The sequence below is a fragment of the Epinephelus lanceolatus genome, chromosome 9 (assembly GCF_041903045.1).
Source record: "Epinephelus lanceolatus isolate andai-2023 chromosome 9, ASM4190304v1, whole genome shotgun sequence".
NCBI lineage: Eukaryota > Metazoa > Chordata > Actinopteri > Perciformes > Serranidae > Epinephelus > Epinephelus lanceolatus.
In genome coordinates, this window is record NC_135742.1 from 5,323,236 (window position 1) to 5,347,753 (window position 24,518).

Sequence of the window (24,518 nt, forward strand, 5' to 3'; positions counted from 1 at the left end):
GTCACCCTAAAATGAGCCAGAGACAAAGTCCTGTGATTTATTGAGTCCAAAACACAGTTTGACGAGAGAATCCTCCGCTGGAGACAAACTCAGGTCAGGCAGAAAAAGCAGTTTTTCGTAAACAGTCTAAAATACTCGTAACTATTTTTACAATGAAAGCAAAAGTAGTAAAGATTGAATGTACAGTAGAAACCAGGGCTGCACCGTGTAGAGAATAGCTGCAATATGAACAGCAATACATGTGAATACAGATTCCCATTATCAGTGCTTGAATCTTGAAAAACTAAACTGTGTCCCAATTTTAAACCAAGTTTAAGTCGTCAGTGAAATACAGTAGAATAAATCAACTTGTTTTTGAGCTCTTGAAATGAAAAGCCTTTTCTTACTGCCAGAAAAGAAAATGTGGATAGTGATACTTTATATTAACCCCTTGAAACCTGGAGGAATATCACTTGTGTTGTGCTGCTTTCAGACGCCTTTTACAAATAGTTAAACCTTTGAACCCTGAGCTAATTTGTTCAATTTAAAAAAACAAACAAAAAAACGTGGGTAGAAAAGGCAATGAGCAACTTGGTTGGAAATGTTCCACAAATTGCAAAAACAATTAAATTTAGAAAAATATTTTTAAAAAGCTAGGGAAAAAACTGTGTTAAGAACTATTTGTAATATATATTTAAAATTATGTTACAGAATTATTAGAATTTTTTAAGCTCCTTTTTTTTACAGGTCATTTCCTTGTTTTTAACCCTTTCTCTTTTTTTCTAGTTTGTTTTAAATTCTCTCTTTTTTTTTTTTTTTTACTAATTTATTGACTTTTTTTTTTTTTTGCTTTTTCCTCATTGCTTTCTTCCCATTCTTTTGAAAGAAACCAAGCCAGCTACTCAAGTTTCAACGTGTTCAGACAAAAAGAAAAATGTAGTAAATAACTTGAATAATGAAAGAACACAAAGACAGTGTAGTGCAGGTGCATTAAAGCTTTAAATCTGACACCTGGAGGCAACTTAAATGTCAACAGTGTAGACATTAGCATTAGTTTAAAGTTGGGACACAGTTAAGAGGCCTAAAAGTCTCACTAGCAGCCCCTAGAGGCCGAACTGGTCCATAACACCCCCAAACTGACTGTTCTAATAAACCCCAACTCTCACAGGTTGGGATTGGACAATACTGAAATAAAAATATGAGGGAGATACTTTGAACAAATAGACAATAGTTTAATCTTGTAGCTGGGTTCAGCTCAGATTTAATACAAAAACATTCCAGTAGTGAACACTGAGGGTTTCCTCCTCAAACACCCTGCGCAGCTCTCATATAACTGTCAGTTTGAACACTGAGGCGGTGCAGCCCAACACATTCAGTTGTGGAGTATCAGGTACAGACACAGCTGCAGTACCTGTGTTTAGAGTCAATACACGTCACCATCCTAAAACAATCTGTAGTTTGTCTCACTCTGCAGTGAGAGACAGAAACATCAACACTGTACACACACTGTACACACACTGTACACACTAAAGGACATATTAACAACCTAATGCAGTATGAACTGATGAAGATAACATTTCGAGTGTCGCTCCACAGCAGTCTTTGGTTTTTCTATCTAAACATGAATTATATTCAGAGATACTGGTTAGTTTTTGCTTGTTCTCATGAGAAAGTACCGCACAGTTTAAACCACTAATAATGTTTCAGAGTTTGTACATAAAAGAACTCTATACGACTTGATGTGGGCTGAGCGTCAGCAAACCTCAACACTAAAACAAAGATGTGTTAACTCACATCCACTTATACTTTTAGCAGAACTGTGCAGAGCGTGGACATTGAACATGTAATTTTCCCTTTGAAGGTGATTTTACTTGATTACTTACTGAGCCTACAGGCAGCTATTTCTAAAAGCATTATCACAACATGGAATTGTGTTAATTTAATTCAACAAGAGCTACATGACGTTTCATTTACAGGCACTTAACTGTCTCATAGAAAAAAGTAAATGCTACTTGACTACGCCCGCCAACCTTGATGATCTGGGTAATGTTTCATGTGGCTGCGTTTTGATCGAAGCTGCTTTTAATGTTACGTAAATTTGAACGCAGTGCAAATTCTGGAGATTCTGTAGTTTCAATTCAGAGATTCAGTTGTTTGTTTTTAGGTGGTAAAAATTAGTTTTTAGCCACTGTGACTGTTGACCTACAGTCACTCAGAGATTCCATCTCATCTTAAAAACACCCTCGACATCCTGGAGGTCACAGGTCTGATTCCTGTCTGCAGCCCCTCTGATGGTTTCCTCCACAGGGTCGGTGGACTGAAGACACTTGCAGGTAAGAATGTGTCCATCTGTGGGGACAATGAGGTGGACTAAAGGCCCGTCCATGGTGTCTCCCTGCCTTCCACTTGTGCATGCTGGAATAAGCTGCAGCTGTTCACCAACCTGAAGACAGAAAATGGTTCATAAAGAATGAAAGAAAGGAAACAAACTCAGTAACACGTAGAAACACAGGACGACATGCTATACTATGACTTTTTTCCCCGATTTTGGACGACACTATACTATGACTTTTGTCATGATTTTGGACGACATACTATACTATGACTTTTGTCATGATTTTGGATGACATACTATACTATGACTTTTGTCATGATTTTGGACGACATACTATACTATGACTTTTGTCATGATTTTGGATGACATACTATACTATGACTTTTGTCATGATTTTGGACGACATACTATACTATGACTTTTGTCATGATTTTGGATGAAATACTATACTATGACTTTTGTCATGATTTTGGACGACACTATACTATGACTTTTGTCATGATTTTGGACGACATACTATACTATGACATTTTTTGTCATGATATTGGATGACATACTATACTATGACTTTTGTCATGATTTTGGACGACATGCTATACTATGACTTTTGTCATGATTTTGGACGACATACTATACTATGACTTTTTCACGATTTTGGACGACACTATACTATGACTTTTGTCATGATTTTGGATGACATACTATACTATGACTTTTGTCATGATTTTGGACGACACTATACTATGACTTTTGTCATAATTTTGGATGACATACTATACTATGACTTTTGTCATGATTTTGGACGACATGCTATACTATGACTTTTGTCATGATTTTGGACGACATACTATACTATGACTTTTGTCATGATTTTGGACGACATGCTATACTATGACATTTTTTGTCATGATTTTGGACGACATGCTATACTATGACTTTTGTCATGATTTTAGACGACATACTATACTATGACTTTTTTTCACGATTTTGGAAGACACTATACTATGACTTTTGTCATGATTTTGGATGACATACTATACTATGACTTTTTTGTCATGATTTTGGATGACATACTATACTATGACTTTTGTCATGATTTTGGACGACATACTATACTATGACTTTTGTCATGATTTTGGACGACATGCTATACTATGACATTTTTTGTCATGATTTTGGACGACATGCTATACTATGACTTTTGTCATGATTTTGGACGACATACTATACTATGACTTTTTTTCACGATTTTGGAAGACACTATACTATGACTTTTGTCATGATTTTGGACGACATACTATACTATGACTTTTTTTCACGATTTTGGAAGACACTATACTATGACTTTTGTCATGATTTTGGATGACATACTATACTATGACTTTTTTGTCATGATTTTGGACGTCATACTATACTATGACTTTTGTCATGAATTTGGACGAAATGCTATACTATGACTTTTTTCATGATTTTGGACGACGTACTATACTATGACTTTTTTGTCATGATTTTGGACGACATACTATACTATGACTTTTGTCATGAATTTGGACGAAATGCTATACTATGACTTTTTTCATGATTTTGGACGACATGCTATACTATGACTTTTGTCATGATTTTGGATGACATACTATACTATGACTTTTGTCATGATTTTGGACGACACTATACTATGACTTTTCACGATTTTGGACGACACTATACTATGACTTTTGTCATGATTTTAGACGACACTATACTATGACTTTTTTGTCATGATTTTGGACGACATACTATACTATGACTTTTGTCATGAATTTGGACGAAATGCTATACTATGACTTTTTTCATGATTTTGGACGACATACTATACTATGACTTTTTTGTCATGATTTTGGACGACATACTATACTATGACTTTTGTCATGAATTTGGACGAAATGCTATACTATGACTTTTGTCATGATTTTGGACGACACTATACTATGACTTTTGTCATGATTTTGGATGACATACTATACTATGACTTTTGTCATGATTTTGGACGACACTATACTATGACTTTTGTCATAATTTTGGATGACATACTATACTATGACTTTTGTCATGATTTTGGACGACATGCTATACTATGACTTTTGTCATGATTTTGGACGACATACTATACTATGACTTTTGTCATGATTTTGGACGACATGCTATACTATGACATTTTTTGTCATGATTTTGGACGACATGCTATACTATGACTTTTGTCATGATTTTGGACGACATACTATACTATGACTTTTTTTCACGATTTTGGAAGACACTATACTATGACTTTTGTCATGATTTTGGATGACATACTATACTATGACTTTTTTGTCATGATTTAGGATGACATACTATACTATGACTTTTGTCATGATTTTGGACGACATACTATACTATGACTTTTGTCATGATTTTGGACGACATGCTATACTATGACATTTTTTGTCATGATTTTGGACGACATGCTATACTATGACTTTTGTCATGATTTTGGACGACATACTATACTATGACTTTTTTTCACGATTTTGGAAGACACTATACTATGACTTTTGTCATGATTTTGGATGACATACTATACTATGACTTTTTTGTCATGATTTTGGACGTCATACTATACTATGACTTTTGTCATGAATTTGGACGAAATGCTATACTATGACTTTTTTCATGATTTTGGACGACGTACTATACTATGACTTTTTTGTCATGATTTTGGACGACATACTATACTATGACTTTTGTCATGAATTTTGACGAAATGCTATACTATGACTTTTTTCATGATTTTGGACGACATGCTATACTATGACTTTTGTCATGATTTTGGATGACATACTATACTATGACTTTTGTCATGATTTTGGACGACACTATACTATGACTTTTCACGATTTTGGATGACACTATACTATGACTTTTGTCATGATTTTAGACGACACTATACTATGACTTTTTTGTCATGATTTTGGACGACATACTATACTATGACTTTTGTCATGAATTTGGACGAAATGCTATACTATGACTTTTTTCATGATTTTGGACGACATACTATACTATGACTTTTTTGTCATGATTTTGGACGACATACTATACTATGACTTTTGTCATGAATTTGGACGAAATGCTATACTATGACTTTTTTCATGATTTTGGACGACATACTATACTATGACTTTTTTGTCATGATTTTGGACGACATACTATACTATGACTTTTGTCATGAATTTGGACGAAATGCTATACTATGACTTTTGTCATGATTTTGGACGACACTATACTATGACTTTTGTCATGATTTTGGACGACATACTATACTATGACTTTTTTGTCATGATTTTGGACGACATACTATACTATGACTTTTGTCATGAATTTGGACGAAATGCTATACTATGACTTTTTTCATGATTTTGGACGACATACTATACTATGACTTTTTTGTCATGATTTTGGACGACATGCTATACTATGACTTTTGTCATGATTTTGGACGACACTATACTATGACTTTTGTCATGATTTTGGACGACATACTATACTATGACTTTTGTCATGATTTTGGACGAAATGCTATACTATGACTTTTTTCATGATTTTGGACGACATGCTATACTATGACTTTTTTGTCATGATTTTGGACGACATACTATACTATGACTTTTGTCATGAATTTGGACGAAATGCTATACTATGACTTTTTTCATGATTTTGGACGACATGCTATACTATGACTTTTGTCATGATTTTGGACGACACTATACTATGACTTTTGTCATGATTTTGGACGACATACTATACTATGACTTTTGTCATGAATTTGGACGAAATGCTATACTATGACTTTTTTGTCATGATTTTGGACGACATGCTATACTATGACTTTTGTCATGATTTTGGACGACACTATACTATGACTTTTGTCATGATTTTGGACGACATACTATACTATGACTTTTTTGTCATGATTTTGGACGACATACTATACTATGACTTTTGTCATGATTTTGGACGACATGCTATACTATGACTTTGGTCACGATTTTGGACGACTGTTTCGTGTGGTCATGTCTGCTTGTGCTGTATTGCACACCCTAGTGGGTGTGCTGGTTGCCTTTTTTCTTCCTGCTCTCTCTCTCTTTTGCTCCTCCTCACCTGTCTTTCAACAGGAGTGAAACACCTGAAAGTAATTTGAGAGGACAGTATTAAAAGGAGCTGAGGGGCTGAGTGAGGGGCACACACCGACGCTGGCACACCGACACAGACACAGTCACCAGCACCCAGCAGCAACTGCCAGCAACTGCCAGCAGCAGCAGCAGCAGCAGCAACACTGGATTTTGGGGAAACGCGTGTTTTCTTTTGTTCCCTTCCTAGAATAGGTGGTTGGGCTTTGTTATTTTAGTTTAGATTGCAGGTTACAGGCAGTTCAGTTTTCGGGTTTTATTTAGTTTAGTTTCAGTTTCGATATTTAGGGGGAGGAGCTGGGTCTGACCGCCCACTGCGTGGTTGGCCCAGCAAATCCCCATCATTTGTTCTTTTCGGCCAGGATCTCCATCCCTCTTTTGATCCCACTTTTGAGTTGTAAGTCTGGTTCTTTTTTTCTGTTAATAATAAAACTTTGGTTATGTCCCCCTTTCCCATTGTGTTTGTTGTCCTTCATATTTTCCAGTCTCAGTTCAGTCTTTGTCTATTTAGTGAGTTCTTGAAAGTGACATACTATACCATGACATTTTTTCATGGTTTTTGACGTCATGCTATACTATGACGCTTTGTCATAACGCCATAGTATAGCATGTGTCCAAAACCATGAAAAAAGTCATAGTATAGCATGTCGTCCAAAACCATGAAAAAAAGTCATAGTATAGTATGTCGTCCAATATGATGAAAAGAAAAATTCATAGTATAGCATGTCGTCCAAAACCATGAAAAAAAGTCATAGTATAGTATGTCATCCAAAACCATGAAAAAAGTCATAGTATAGCATGTCGTCCAATATGATGAAAAAAATAGTCATAGTACAGTATGTCATCCAGAATCATGAAAAAACAGTCATAGTACAGTATGTCGTCCAAAACCATGAAAAAAGTCATAGTATAGCATGTCGTCCAAAATCATGAAAAAATAGTCATAGTATAGCATGTCGTCCAAAATCATGGCAAAAAAGTCATAGTATAGTATGTCGTCCAAAATCATGAAAAAATAGTCATAGTATAGTATGTCGTCCAAAACCATGAAAAAAGTCACAGTATAGCATGTCATCCAAAATCATGAAAAGTCATAGTACAGTATGTCATCCAAAACCATGAAAAAAGTCATAGTATAGTATGTCGTCCAATATGATGAAAAAAAAAGTCATAGTATGGCATGTCGTCCAAAACCATGAAAAAAGTCATAGTATAGCATGTCATCCAAAACCATGAAAAAAGTCATAGTACAGTATGTCATCCAAAATCATGAAAAAATAGTCATAGTATAGCATGTCGTCCAAAATCATGAAAAAATAGTCATAGTATAGCATGTCGTCCAAAATCATGAAAAAATAGTCATAGTATAGCATGTGTCCAAAACCATGAAAAAAGTCATAGTATAGCATGTCGTCCAAAACCATGAAAAAAAGTCATAGTATAGTATGTCGTCCAATATGATGAAAAAAAAAATTCATAGTATAGCATGTCGTCCAAAACCATGAAAAAAAGTCATAGTATAGTATGTCATCCAAAACCATGAAAAAAGTCATAGTATAGCATGTCGTCCAATATGATGAAAAAAATAGTCATAGTACAGTATGTCATCCAGAATCATGAAAAAACAGTCATAGTACAGTATGTCGTCCAAAACCATGAAAAAAGTCATAGTATAGCATGTCGTCCAAAATCATGGCAAAAAAGTCATAGTATAGTATGTCGTCCAAAATCATGAAAAAATAGTCATAGTATAGTATGTCGTCCAAAACCATGAAAAAAGTCACAGTATAGCATGTCATCCAAAATCATGAAAAGTCATAATACAGTATGTCATCCAAAACCATGAAAAAAGTCATAGTATAGTATGTCGTCCAATATGATGAAAAAAAAAATCATAGTATGGCATGTCATCCAAAATCATGAAAAAATAGTCATAGTATAGCATGTCGTCCAAAATCATGACAAAAAAAGTCATAGTATAGTATGTTGTCCAAAACCATGAAAAAAGTCATAGTATAGTATGTCGTCCAAAATCATGAAAAAATAGTCATAGTATAGCATGTCGTCCAAAATCATGAAAAAATAGTCATAGTATAGTATGTCGTCCAAAATCATGAAAAAAGTCATAGTACAGTATGTCGTCCAAAATCATGAAAAAAGTCATAGTATAGTATGTCGTCCAAAATCATGAAAAAAAAAGTCATAGTATAGCATGTCGTCCAAAATCATGAAAAAAGTCATAGTATAGTATGTCGTCCAAAATCATGAAAAAAGTCATAATATAGCATGTCGTCCAAAATCATGAAAAAAGTCATAGTACAGTATGTCGTCCAAAATCATGAAAAAAGTCATAGTATAGCATGTCGTCCAAAATCATGAAAAAAGTCATAGTACAGTATGTCGTCCAAAATCATGAAAAAAGTCATAGTATAGTATGTCGTCCAAAATCATGAAAAAATAGTCATAGTATAGCATGTCGTCCAAAATCATGAAAAAATAGTCATAGTATAGCATGTCGTCCAAAATCATGAAAAAATAGTCATAGTATAGCATGTCGTCCAAAATCATGACAAAAAAAGTCATAGTATAGTATGTCATCCAGAATCATGAAAAAACAGTCATAGTACAGTATGTCATCCAAAATCATGAAAAAAAAGTCACAGTATAGTATGTCGTCCAAAATCATGAAAAAATAGTCATAGTATAGCATGTCGTCCAAAATCATGACAAAAAAAGTCATAGTATAGTATGTCATCCAGAATCATGAAAAAACAGTCATAGTACAGTATGTCATCCAAAATCATGAAAAAAAAGTCACAGTATAGTAAGTCGTCCAAAATCATGAAAAAATAGTCATAGTATAGCATGTCGTCCAAAATCATGAAAAAATAGTCATAGTACAGTATGTCATCCAGAATCATGAAAACACAGTCATAGTACAGTATGTCATCCAAAATCATGAAAAAAAAGTCACAGTATAGTATGTCGTCCAAAATCATGAAAAAATAGTCACAGTATAGTATGTCATCCAACACCATGAAAAAAGTCACAGTATAGTATGTCGTCCAAAATCATGAAAAAATAGTCATAGTATAGTATGTCATCCAAAACCATGAAAAAAGTCACAGTATAGCATGTCGTCCAAAATCATGAAAAAATAGTCATAGTATAGTATGTCATCCAAAACCATGAAAAAAGTCACAGTATAGCATGTCGTCCAAAATCATGAAAAAATAGTCATAGTACAGTATGTCATCCAAAACCATGAAAAAAGTCACAGTATAGCATGTCGTCCAAAATCATGAAAAAATAGTCATAGTACAGTATGTCATCCAAAACCATGAAAAAAGTCACAGTATAGCATGTCGTCCAAAATCATGAAAAAATAGTCATAGTATAGTATGTCATCCAAAACCATGAAAAAAGTCACAGTATAGTATGTCGTCCAAAATCATGAAAAAATAGTCATAGTATAGTATGTCATCCAAAATCATGAAAAAAAAGTCATAGTATAGCATGTCAGCCAAAATCATGACAAAAAAAGTCATAGTATAGTATGTCGTCCAAAATCATGAAAAAATAGTCATAGTATGGCATGTTGTCCAAAACCATGAAAAAAGTCACAGTATAGTATGTCGTCCAAAACCATGAAAAAAGTCACAGTATAGCATGTCGTCCAAATTCATGAAAAAATAGTCATAGTATAGTATGTCATCCAAAATCATGAAAAAAAAGTCATAGTATAGCATGTCGTCCAAAATCATGACAAAAATAGTCATAGTATAGCATGTCATCCAAAATCATGAAAAAAAAGTCACAGTATAGCATGTCGTCCAAAACCATGAAAAAAGTCACAGTATAGTATGTCGTCCAAAACCATGAAAAAAGTCATAGTATAGTATGTCGTCCAAAATCATGAAAAAATAGTCATAGTATAGCATGTCGTCCAAAATCATGACAAAAAAAGTCATAGTATAGTATGTCGTCCAAAATCATGAAAAAATAGTCATAGTACAGTATGTCATCCAGAATCATGAAAAAACAGTCACAGTATAGTATGTCGTCCAAAATCATGAAAAAATAGTCACAGTATAGTATGTCATCCAACACCATGAAAAAAGTCACAGTATAGTATGTCGTCCAAAATCATGAAAAAATAGTCACAGTATAGCATGTCGTCCAACACCATGAAAAAAGTCACAGTATAGTATGTTGTCCAAAATCATGAAAAAATAGTCACAGTATAGCATGTCGTCCAACACCATGAAAAAAGTCACAGTATAGTATGTCGTCCAAAATCATGAAAAAATAGTCACAGTATAGCATGTCGTCCAACACCATGAAAAAAGTCACAGTATAGTATGTCGTCCAAAATCATGAAAAAATAGTCACAGTATAGCATGTCGTCCAACACCATGAAAAAAGTCACAGTATAGTATGTCGTCCAAAATCATGAAAAAATAGTCACAGTATAGCATGTCGTCCAACACCATGAAAAAAGTCACAGTATAGTATGTCGTCTAAAATCATGAAAAAAGAGTCATAGTATAGTATGTCGTCCAAAACCATGAAAAAATAGTCATAGTATAGCATGTCGTCCAAAATCATGAAAAAAAGTCATAGTATAGTATGTCGTCCAAAACCATGAAAAAAAGTCATAGTATAGTATGTCGTCCAAAACCATGAAAAAAAGTCATAGTATAGCATGTCGTCCAAAATCATGAAAAAAAGTCATAGTATAGTATGTCGTCCAAAACCATGAAAAAATAGTCATAGTATAGTATGTCGTCCAAAATCATGAAAAAAAGTCATAGTATAGTATGTCGTCCAAAACCATGAAAAAATAGTCATAGTATAGCATGTCGTCCAAAATCATGAAAAAAAGTCATAGTATAGTATGTCGTCCAAAACCATGAAAAAAAGTCATAGTATAGTATGTCGTCCAAAATCATGAAAAAAGTCATAGTATAGTATGTCGTCCAAAACCATGAAAAAAGTCATAGTATAGTATGTCGTCCAAAATCATGAAAAAAGTCATAGTATAGTATGTCGTCCAAAATCATGAAAAAAGTCATAGTATAGTATGTCGTCCAAAACCATGAAAAAAAAGTCATAGTATAGTATGTCGTCCAAAACCATGAAAAAAGTCATAGTATAGTATGTCGTCCAAAACCATGAAAAAAGTCATAATATAGTATGTCGTCCAAAATCATGAAAAAAAGTCACAGTATAGCATGTCGTCCAAAACCATGAAAAAAGTCACAGTATAGCATGTCGTCCAAAACCATGAAAAAAGTCACAGTATAGCATGTCGTCCAAAATCATGAAAAAAGTCATAGTATAGCATGTCGTCCAAAACCATGAAAAAAGTCACAGTATAGCATGTCGTCCAAAATCATGAAAAAAGTCACAGTATAGTATGTCGTCCAAAACCATGAAAAAAGTCATAGTATAGTATGCTGTCCAAAATCATGAAAAAAAGTCACAGTATAGCATGTCGTCCAAAACCATGAAAAAAGTCATAGTATAGTATGCCATAAAAATCTGCTGAAAAGAATGCGCATGCATATTTCTTTCTTTTAGTGTTGAATTTTAAGAGTTTAATGCATCTGGCTCCTGCTGTTTGTGTCCCACATGGCTTTGTTGCTCGCACTTAACGCTTCATTTTTTTAAGGGCCTTAATTGTTGCTTAATTGATTTATCAACTTTTAATACTCTTAAGATCCCGTGGACACGTTGTATAAAACATCTCCTTATGGCTTTAAAGTAATGTTGCTGCTCACAGTTTAACAGTGTCAGGGATCCCAGCGTGCAGAGCAGCGTCCTAGGCATGGTGGGACGCGTCGGGGCAGGGCTGGCTGTGTCTGTACGCCATGATGAAGGATGATGACTGGTGCCACCAGTAAAACATCAGCACCAGCAGCAGGTGCCACACCTGGTGACTGGAGCCCAGGTAGTTCAGCTGACCTGCAGCAACATGACAGAGGAGGAACAGAGCAGGAAATGAAACCAGAGTCTGACAGTTTGACTTTGGCAACACAAAACTGTCTGTTCTGTATGTAAAGACAGTTTGTAACTTCAAGTTGTCTTTTATAAAGTGTTACCTTTGCAGACTTGCTGAGTATACTGAGTATAATTTGATCATCAGTCTACATCATCCTTCACAACCGCTGATGTGCAGTAGGATGTATTTTTGGTATTTTTTTTGCAAAATAGAAGATTTTCAAAACCTGGAAAATACCAGATGACACACACATGGCTGTGATGTCTGAAACTGTTTAATGTGCTGCTGCCTGTATTCTCTTTCAAAGGAGATTTTTAATCTCAGTAAGGCTTTTCCTGTTTGAATACATTTTAAATAAAAATAAATAAAACACTCAGCTTTGAAAATGCTTCAAATGCAACAGACGCTGATGCTTAAAATTTACATTCGGAATCACACAAAGCTGTCAGTGCTGTTTGAGACCTCATTTCCCTTCAAAAATAAAACTACAACATTGAAGCCCTTTGAACATTTCACTGCTTAGTTACTGGATATAATAGTGATCATTTCTGATCAAGTATGGGGCTGTAAATCATCCCAAACTGTTTAAATCATTCCAAATTATGGAAATCGAAAAGTAGTCTCACCTGGGAAGTAGCGCTCAGGAACTTTTGAAACGTAGAAAATGAGTGCTAATGCAGCGATGAAGTACATCCCCAGGACTCGAGGAACAAAAGCCTAAAAGGAAAAAGTATTTATTCAACCAATGTGTGGACAAAAATGAACAGCAGCTACAGAACACTTGACGTAAGTGAGTGATTAGTATAAATAACATTATCAGATACAATTAGAGTCTAAATATTGGCGGGAGCTGCTTATCTTTTAGAAGCTGAACACTGCTACAACAGAAACAATTCCACAATTGAATAAATATTATAGCTGAAAAAAATCAATTGAACAGTGTCATCACTTTTCACAGCTGACATCAGTCCCTAGAGGTGCAGCATACATCAATGCATCTCCACAATTTTAAATCTCCACATTTTTCTCCCTTGTAGAACAAAATGATTTCAACTTGCAGACTAATACCTTTGGTTAAAATATCAATCAAAGCTTCACTCAGCTCAACTTAAGAATCAAGGCAGTGGATATTATGGTCATTGAGACAACGCTGAGCGTGCTGACCTGGACGAGCTCTGAGGAGAAGCCCCCAGTGATGCAGATCCAGTGGACGGTGGGGATGAGGCCGTACCCGGCCACCAAGCAGAAGATGAGCGAGCGCAGCTGCTTCCACTGCTTGCTGAGGTAATGAGGGTGGATCTGAGCGAAGAAGACGGCCAGGATCATGGCCAGGACCGTCACTAGGTACACCTGCCGCCAGTACTGCAGGGACAGAAAGGTCAATGGTCACACCATACACAGTTACAAATACATCCACTCCCTTCCTATTCACAGTGAACATACGTATACATTTCACTGTGTCATTCTAACATTTACTATAAAGGGAGTAAATTCTAAGGCTTTTCTACAAGTTCTACAGATCTGAGATTTTTGAAAAGCCGTCACACTTTGTCAAACTAAAACCTTCTGGACATATTAAAAGATTAATTCAAGACTAGGGCTGTACAAAATGTCATCGCAATGTCAACTTGCACGATAATTGCTTAGGACTGCAATACTGCACTTTAAATATAGTAACAATTATAATAAAAACATTACAATGTGTCTGCAGGCACTACTTTGTCTGATGCCTTGCTGTTAACTCTGTGGCCAATTGGACGAAGCCCTCGCCATTAGACACTGTCTGATTGGTCAGAGTCTGCATGTATATGAGGTTTATTAGACAAGTGTTGCCACACTACTCTAAAGAGTGTGACAAGGTAAGTGCAGATGAAAGTACGAATGTCAGAGAGGAACTGGTGCCTAAAAATGCATGTCAGCCATCTGACAATATTTTGGATTCAGGAGCGACAACGTGGTACAAGCAGGTACCGTGCAAGTCTGAGTCAAGAACTACGAACACTTTGATATCTGTTTATTTATTGCAAGTTATATTGTTATCGCTATATTCAACAACATTATCCTTCCTCATGTCGTGCAGCCCTATTCATGAATGAATGAATGAATTTATTCCGGTCTTACATCTCAAAATATACATAATTCATTCACACCAATATGTACATGTTGACTGAAAAGGTGTAGACTGAAGCAGAAGCTTATTTAGCCCACCCTCATACTCAAAAAAAAAACAACCAAAAAAAAAAACGGCTCACAATGCAGCCAATAAAAGGCTGATAACTGAGAAATAAGAACAATTTAAAACCACAAAACAAAAAAATTGAAGCCAAATCTCAGTCATGTATCTTTGAATTGCTGACTTTTTATATAATGTTTTTGATTGTGATAAAGAAGTGCTAAGTTTTAACTGTACTCCTTTAACGGAAATACAGTTTATTTTAGTGTTTGTTCTGACTGTTGGTTTTCTAAACATCTCAGTTCCTCTGAGCTCATAGTGTCTATCTCTACTTTCAAAAAGAGTCTGTATAGTGTTTGGAACAAGGTTATTTTTAACTTTATATATAAACTTTATTGTGTTCAATTCAACTAAATCATAAAATTTTAGTATTTGCAATTTAATAAAAAGTGGATTTGTGGAGTCTTTATATGCAGCATGATTGATTATTCTAATAGCTTTTTTCTGTAACATGAATATAGGTTTTATATAGGTTATATACGTACTGCCCCATACTTCAACACAATATAATATGTCAGACAGAAAAAGGGCGCAATACAATATGTACAGAGTATGTTTAAGTAATATATATTTGTATCTATATAGTATTGCTATTGTTTTAGATATTTTGTTTTTAACATTGCTTATGTGTGATTTCCAGGTGAGTTTATAAACAATAATCACACCAAGAAATTTATTTTCATAAACTCTTTCTAATTAAATTTCATTAATTACCAGTTTCAATTGAATTTTAATTTGCCCTTTGGAGAAGACAATATATTTAGTTTATCTATGTTCAAGGAAAGCTTATTAAGGTCAAACCAATTTTTTAATCTCTGTAGCCCTTTTTCTGCCTTGCTGAGAAGTAATTCAGTGGTCAAACAAGTAGTTGATTAATGAAGTGACAGAAAACAATCATTTATCCAGTAAAAATTCAAAGTGTCGGCTCCTTGCGGGTAGAGCTGCAACAATTAGTTGATCGAAAGAAAATTAATTGCTAACTATTTTGATGATCAATTAATGTTTCAGTCTTTTTCTTGTGAGCAAAAAATGTCAAAGATTTGATGTTTCCAGCATCTTAAATGTAATAATTTGCTGCTTTTCTTTGTCATTTATGACAGTAAATGAAGAGTTATAGGGTTTTGGACTGTTGGTTGGACAAAAGACGAAATTTGAAAATGTCACTTTGGGCTTTGGGAAATTGTGATGAGCATTTTTCACCTTTTAAAACATTTATAGACTAAATAATTAATCATGAAAATAATAATAAAAATAACAGTTAATTGCAGCCCTGGCTCCAGCTCCTCCAATGTGAGATTTTGCCGCTTTTGTCTGTTTTATATCAACATTTACTTAAAATCTTTGGCTATTGGACTATTAGTCAGAGGAAAGAAAGAATAAAAAACAATTTCAAGACTTTAACCTGAGCTCTGGGAATGTGTCTCTGTGTGACTGGGAAAAAAAGATGAATCAAGAATTAAACGATTGTTTGCTGAAGCCATAAAATGTTTTCTGTGATCCAAATCAATTGAGGAAACTAACACCTCAGGTTTGATAGCTACCATTTCATGTATGGGTTTATTCAACTTGCATATATTATTTGCACTTCCTCAGTAAAAAAAAAAAAAGAGCGAAGATCTAAGCATGTGCTAAAAACCGTCTCCAACTGTTTCAAACCTACAGCGAGTCGTCACTGTTAACTTAAACTTCTATAAGTAACTGTGCACAGTCTGGACAGCCTCGTCTCAGTCCCTTCTGTCCATTTGTGTGGATGTAGGCCTCCGTCCAGTCACACGTCCTCATGTGACGAGTCCTGCTGAATTTCACAGTGAATAAATTTGCACCAGGAACAAGGCCCCGCTCGGCTCCAGCCAAATTTCTTAAGCTCTTCTCCTAACAGACACCGTGTTCTCTTCTCCAAATCTGCATCTCTAAAACACTCTGACGAGACAAGAGTTTGACTGGCTAAATATAAAAAAAATAAATAAAAAAATAAATAAATAAAAAAATCAGTTTTTCTGCAGGGACTTGGCTTGCCACAGGAGTGGAGGCACCCAGAAGCGGAGCCCCAGTCTTGGCAAGGACGGGGGGGCCCCTTCGCTGAGACAGCTCCCAGACTTGCGAACGTCATATGGTGGGGAACAGGAGTGACGGACCGCTCCGTGAACGCAGCCATCTGGTTTGGGCTGGAGCAGATTTCAGCTGCGTTCTGGGGGCAAAATAACCCAGTGCTTCCAATATGCGGGGGAAAGCGAACAGTAAGGAGTACAGCCAAATACTTCAGGAGTAAAAAAAATGTAAAAAAAAAAAAAAAAAAAAAAATGAAAAGAGAAGCAACCAGGAAAGGAAAAGAAATAACATGGTGGTGGGCGGCTGTCATCAGAGGCTGTTTTCCAAACGGCGAGCGCAGCAAAGGTGTCGTGTTGCTTATTCACCAGGAACAATGAGTCAATCAGCAGAGCCAGACTGTGGGCTCCACTTCAGCTTTATTCAATTACGGCTTCTCAGGCCGAGGATGAGCTAAAAAGTCTCCGGGGAGGACTGTGGTTAGATGTTGAAGCGATGATCTGTGCAGTGCCGCTCACACATAAAACATATTTACATTATCTATAATGTACATGAAGCTGCAGCACGTGTAGCACTACAGTAAACTTTGATTCTTCTAAAATAGGACTGAATATCAAATCTCAATCCTTTTCGGTACCAACTCAGACCCACAATCTTCTTCACTTACTTATTCTCTGATCAGACAGTTTATAATCTAAATCATAATTTTATCATTTCTTGACCAGAAAATAACAGTCTGACAAAAAATATTCTCATCACAGGATCTACTTATTCTGTTTCCGAAGCTTTCAGCCACATCACATGAAATTCCATCCACAGAGGAAACACAGAGGAAGGCCACAAAGTGTTTCTGAGAGCTTCGGAAACAAATTAAGTAGCAGTCTGATTTTAGACCTCTGAATCAATGCCCACATCTCCAATTTAGCTTTGCATGAGGGATTAAGAACTTCACTGTCTTCTCCTTGCAAAGCTTCAGAGCTGCTGAACTACGTCCACATAAAACGGCAACAGAAAAATGGCAACAAGCATGGCTGAGACTGACGAAGCTGCACAGATTGTTGTAAGTCAACTTACTAAAATAGCAGCCCCTACATTTTAAAATGTCTTAGACTGCACTGAAAAATGTGCTCAAACAACAGCTACTGGAGCGTCCAGTGGGATGGATACAGCAGCCACGACTTACTGGCTGGGACAAAATAAACTCAGATAAGCAGAACCCAACGTCAGGCTTCTGTGGTCACAATTTTCAAATCCCAGAGGCAGCAATTTAAAAAAAACAACAACCAGGTTGTAAACACCTGGCCCAGTGAGCTTCATGTGCACACTGACTGCCCTACACTCATCCTGACATATGCGAATGAGAGTAGATGAAGAAAACATTAATGCAAGCTGTGATGCTCAGAGTACTACCCTATGAAAACGGCCATGGCTGGTTTAAGTGCAATCTACATGAATACATATCACATAGTTTACTGTAGGGAGTGTGTGGTCAGTGAGATAGAGAGTTGCGGTGGATGTGATGAGAGCAGAGAATCGTGTGCTGAAGCCGTAATGTCCACAGTCAGTGTGCACTTCAGTTTGTATGCTTCGTTTAAATATAACTGACTGGACATCTGTAAGATTCACATTTATTATTCATATGTTATTGCTCACAGAAGGTCTGCTCTTCTGCAGTACTTCTACTTTTATTTACATTGAGTCATGATGGTTATATTACGTGTTTACAAGGCTTGAAACTTATAGTTATAATATAGTTCTGTGACGGAAAGTTTTTACGATTCAACAGCTTAATAAACATCAATTCATGCATCAGTTCGTCTCATGTCATCATAACCTGCAGGCCTGGTCTACATTAGAGAGCAGTTAAAAAGTTGGCTGTATTCAACGTTGTATTGATCACACTACAGAATGACTTATATTTTGTGTACAGCGGTATAATATGTGAGATAACAAACATCAAAAATAAAAAAATTGCATATTTAATTGCAGCTGCTCTATTAGTCTAAAAAATGGCAGAATATTTTTTGTCATTGTTTAAACCTATTTCAGACAAAATTCAAGATTTAAGAAATTTGACTACTTTTATCATATTACAAAGAGTTTTGTACACAAATGTTTTCATATATAAGTATGGGTATTAAGGTTGCAGATTGTAAGCACTTTCATTGATTGATCACTTGTAACATTAATGATCAATCAGTTGATTAATCATGATTTAAAAAAAAAACATACCATACTAGGAGACTAAACATTGTGTATATTTAAGAATAGATCTTTATTTGATCAATTATATTTCACATATTCAATCAAACCCTTAACAACCGATTAATCGATCATCAATTAATCGTTATCAGCCTTAACAGCTATCAAAACAGTACTGTTTTGGTATTGATACCAAAGTAGTAATGAAAAATTGTGGGATTTTCTCAGATCATGGAAGTAGAAAACATGAAACAGTGCAGCAGTTAAACTGAGTCGGAGTGTAACTGAGTCAGGAGCAGCATCTGAGTGCAGCTTTTTACATTTAGCACTTTAAAGGATTTTAAACTGACACTCTGACACTGACACTGAAAAACCAAGTGACTGATCTGTCAGTGATGTTTAACTTTACCCTTGTAGACTCAATTAAACCCTAATACTTTTTTTTTGAATCCCTAACTGAGTAAATGTAATCATTTTATACATGTTTTGGCAGACCAAAACAGTGACACATTAATTTTTGTAAAGTCAAGCTCAGGAAAGTCAGACACTGGGCTAAACTTAACCTTTGTTCGATTAATAGCAGCTACCTTCAAGCAGATGCTGCTGATATTTTTGCAAGCAAGAGTGTGAAATCTAAAATAAAACTTTAGTGCATAAGCAGGCATCAGATACCGCTGTGTGCAGACACATGACATCACATCTTATCCACTCTCTGATTATGTTCCTTTGAATGCAATTTAATTATCTATTTCAATTTGCTTGTTTTCTTTATTTTAATACATATTGTTGTTACTATTTATGTCTGGTGTATATAGTTTTCAGAACCTGTAATTCTTATTTTTTCATGATTAATTTGTATATAATAGATGCTCATATTATGTATAGTATCCTGCTTTTTAAAAATTATCTACACTATGAAATCTATTCTTGTATTTCTGCTGCTGTGACACTTCAATTTCCCTGTGTGGGATCAATAAAGTCAGTCTTATCTGATATGATCTGGTGTGCTGCGGTGTGAAGTATAGCTGCAGGTGAATTTTCTGATTTAATACCCTTTCAACAGAAAGAAAACATCCCTGACAAATCCCTAAATTGGCATGCAGATACTGGAGGCAAATCAGAGACCACAAGTCGAGATAAATCAGAGAGGTGAACTCACATTATTACAATAGAAGGTGTAGAAGACTCCGGGGACGTAGCAGCCCAGGATGCCGATGGAAACCCCTGCGTAGTCTAGCGCCATCCAGCGGCGGCTTGTCTTCTCCGAGCGGTGGCAACAGAACAGGTGATAACCCACTGAACACAGCATACACAGCTGAGGATGGTAAGATCCAGAGGAGACGACAAGGGGAGAGTCAGGCATTGCAGCAGCGAGGGATGTGATACGACAGCAAGATAACAAGTAAGAAAATATTATGATTTAACCATTTTCATCTCAAAATTCTGCCTTTTTTTTTGATAGACTCATTTTTTTTTTTTTTTTTTTTTTAATTGGACTTGAAGACTCTGGTTCTCGAGCCTGGTCCAGCCAACTGCTGGACTGATTATTTTTCATTTGTTGAGAAGAACTGCCAATATTTTGGATAAGGTCTGATGTCCTTCTGTATCCACTCAGATTAAGGTAACACCATGCAATTGCCACATATTCAGTTTCCAGGATATTTGGCTAAACAGCCACATTGCTCAACATAAGGAGAAACCATGTTGTCACATAACATAAAACAAGCCCTGCCTAGGTAAACTTGGCAAACTTAAAAATGACAGAAACAGACCTGAGATATCGTTTGCAATTCATTCTTATCTAGTATTCATTACATGACGGGGGAAAAAAAGCAAGAATTCGGACTCAAAAAGTGAGTTCATGGTTTGCCACTAGATAGATTTCTATACTAAAACCTGAGATCTGAAACTTTGACAAAATAAATAAAACAATCCGTAATTTAAAAGATAATTAATATGGTGTTTTAATGACGTCAAATATGACAATGATGTTGAATCCTGCTCTTTATCAGAAGAATTCACTGCAACAGCTCAACTATCAGAATGATGTAACACCACCGGCTCAGTCACTGCCATTTTCTGTCTCTATATTAAGCAGACTGTATTGGCAGCATTATGTGCACAGAGATCTGACCCAACAAGATAATCAACATTTGAGAATAGCTGACTAAGGAGAGGCACGATTACTATACTTGTTTTTATTTTATAATAGTCCATCATACAAAGGAATTTATTAACACTTGATGAACTTAAAACATAATGGATGCCAGTTGAACCACACCACAGCCTTACTGTAACATCAACCAAACTACCAACTAGTGAAAATGTAAGATGTAAGGCGACGTCCTAATTTCTACTGACTGTCATGGCTGAAATAAACTGGGAAACTCAGTCCTGTACCTGGAAGCAGAAGAGCCCGATGGAGTAGATGACGTAGTCCTCTTTGGAGGCGCTGATGGCTGGCAGCACCGAGGCCATGTTGTACACCCCGACAAAGAAGAAGAGGAGGAAGCCCAACAGATGGCTCCAGATATTCACCGTCTCATTGGACAGAATGAAGAGGCTGCACAGAGGGTTTACAAACGTTAAACAGTCACTGAGATAAAAAATCCATTCTGTCTTCTCCTTTTACTACAGACTGAACAATCTCAACCACACAGACCGTAGTATTTAAAGGAATACTAAGCAGGATTGCCAAAGTGAAAGTGAATGCCAGCCCCAGGTTTGCTCTTCTGTTGGCATTTTGCGACACCATATTTACCCTTTTTCTGCGCTGTGTGCACGATTCTTATAGCTTCCTCTTAGATGCATGCCACTTATGGTCTGGCAACTAGTTGCTACCTTTTGATTAAGCCCCAACCTCACCTGCCCACTGTGCCCAGGAACATCCCAAACACAGCAAAACAAAAAGAAAATAAGAAAATACAGGCAAACAGGAGAGTCTCTGCAGATAAATACAGCGCCACACACTTCTAGCAGGTCATAAGTGATGTTTGAGAGGTACTACTTTTTTATGAGTCTATTTTTCTTTTTAATTCAAACATATTTATGCTGTATGCATGTGCACGCAGAATGTCAATCCCTTGGCTCAAGCAAGGTTCAAGATCAAGGGCCCTGACACACCAAGTCAGTTCATTAATATCATCAAGTTGGTGATGTGTCTTGCACCACTGGCACTAGTTGGACCTTGTCAACTTTTTATGGCCAATTCAGGATGTTTAATCAGCATCAGAGATTGTGAGGCCGGTCAGTGAGAGAATTCACTCTGATTGGCAGTTCAACTCAGCACACGAGAGGAGAAACGGAAGTGAGGAAAGTAAACAAACTGCATAAGCCAAAGAGGGCGTGAGACTGAAACAAACTTGTCATATTAAGTAACATTATTTTTTTGCCCATTGAGCTCTTTAGCAGAAAAGTTTGTGTTGTTGTTCATTAGAGCATGGCAAGTACCCTTAGTTCTTTCAACATTGGGTTGTCTTGTTAACATGCTAACTGGCTAACTAGCATCTTGAATCCGTCCTGTTAATCTTCCAGTATACAGACTACTGCTGGTTTGAAGAGTTATTTCCTCACACAGACGCAGAACTTACATACTAGTTGGACACTGTCTTTGTGGCGTGTTCAAGTACAACTATCTGGCCAAAACAAAGGTGATGTGAGGTGACCCAATAGTCGGCCTTCCTTGCTAGTAGTTTTCTTTATGTTAGTTTGACTTTGAGGAGGAATGAATTTGGTGTGATTAGCTGCTGTAACTGACCAACAAAATTATGTTGCTTCAAAGACTCAGAGTAAAGTTATACCATTGATTTTGTCAGTGTTTGAATACTAGCATTAAGTAGGCAAGTAGTGGCCTATCTGTGGGGTATTTGTCTGGGTATCAACCTGTTTTTAAGAAGATGAATCTGTAAAGGAAGGCAACTAAAACAACAGAAGAACCCACAAAAAAAAGAAAATGTTTGTCTGATCTGTCATAATGAAATCATCCAGCTCTTCTATTGTTGAAATGTATCATTACATAACAAAATGCTGAGTTAAATTAAATAAAACCAGGTCAGAAAAGTCCCTGAGCCAACCTCTGGAGTTGACTCTGCACACTGACTTCCCTGAGGAGCAGTCAAGACAACTTCTCCTTTGAGGATTAATAAACTATTACAACATTACTGCTCACCTTTTAATGCACAGTCTGGAGGGCAGGTAGGCTCTGTATCCATCTGTGATGTAGGGGTTCTCCCTCAGAAACAACGGGATCTGTTCATAGGTGTACAGTCTGATTCCTCGAGGCACCAGCACAGGCCAGTACTGATAACCTCCCAGCTCAATGTAGTGTGTCGTCTGAGCGCTCTTTTGGGGTTTTTGAGGCATGGCTGGGCCGTAGGACTCTGCCTTAGTCTGACCTGAAGCTGAGAACAAAAAGACAGATCCATTAAAGCCTGCATCCTCACATGATAACTCTTATTAAACTTTATAGCATGGTTGACAAGTTAAATGCTGTCACACTTATTTTTAAGACTGTGGCTTCTCAGTTTATCTGATCTACAAGCCACTGTGTCAGGCAGGAGAGTTTATTTTACTGTCTAATGGAGCAGGGATACAAGTAACCAGATTACTTAGAGTTTATCTTTAGTGATATGCTGAAGAACATGTTAACAACTGACATCAGGGACAAGCTGATTGTCTTTATTATCTGAGTGACAGGAACTTGAGGAGCTAACATTAGCTAGCTAACACTATTTGACAGCTTTAAAGGGGCAGCCATCGACTTATCTTACATGTGATCTCATGTTTACCTACGTTAACAACCTCAAGCTCATCCATTCCGCTCTAATTGTATGGAGAAAAACTAACACCAAACTCCGTTCAGGAATTTAGCAATTTTTGGCCTGACGTGCTGACAAACGTTTACGTCAACAGAACATGGCTCAAGAGTTTTTTTTTAAGAGGCTCCAGACTCCAAATAATAATCCAGCTGGCATCTGATACTCCAATCACCACTTATTAATTTTTAATAGAAACGTTTCTACTCCCAGTCTTCCCCAACTACTATAAAATCGACTAGTTAGCCTAACGTCAAAACGCGGTGGCGAGAACTGTCACCGATTCTGACAGTTGTGATTTTGTTGACATAACGTGCTTGCTTTGACAATTATTATAAGCCGATTATGCCAGAAGAACCCACTTAACTAGACACCATATTAAGTTGAACCTTTTAGGGTAAATAATGCTGCCATCAACTAGGTCAATCTTAAAATAACTGAATTGTCAAAGCGCTTAGGCAGCCACTGGCTAATTACAGCTGAACAGGCTACACTACATGCTAGCTAACAAAGCTTTGTTTAGAGCCAATAAATTAACAATAAACTCACCTTTTAATTTGGTGTATGTGCAGTTTGTTCCATTTTGGGGCTTGTAATACGTGTTATGCATTTGTATGAATAAGTTAACATTAATTTAATAAGACAACGTAGTGCACATCAAGTTTCAGCTACAACATCTTCCAAATCATCAGAGACGTCA

General features: G+C 36.2%; 1 protein-coding gene across 1 annotated transcript; it reads right to left on the minus strand.

The window, feature by feature from the left end:
* Window positions 1-783: 783 nt before the first annotated feature.
* On the minus strand, window positions 784-24,518 carry paqr3a (progestin and adipoQ receptor family member IIIa). Its single transcript, XM_033620091.2, has 8 exons — window positions 24,368-24,518; window positions 23,173-23,404; window positions 21,405-21,567; window positions 20,164-20,319; window positions 13,688-13,885; window positions 13,150-13,240; window positions 12,303-12,486; window positions 784-2,422 (listed from the first exon to the last, which is right to left on the minus strand). The coding sequence occupies exons 1-7, from the start codon at window positions 24,426-24,428 to the stop codon at window positions 12,344-12,346; spliced, it is 1,044 nt and encodes a 347-aa protein (XP_033475982.2). The 5' UTR covers window positions 24,429-24,518; the 3' UTR covers window positions 784-2,422; window positions 12,303-12,343.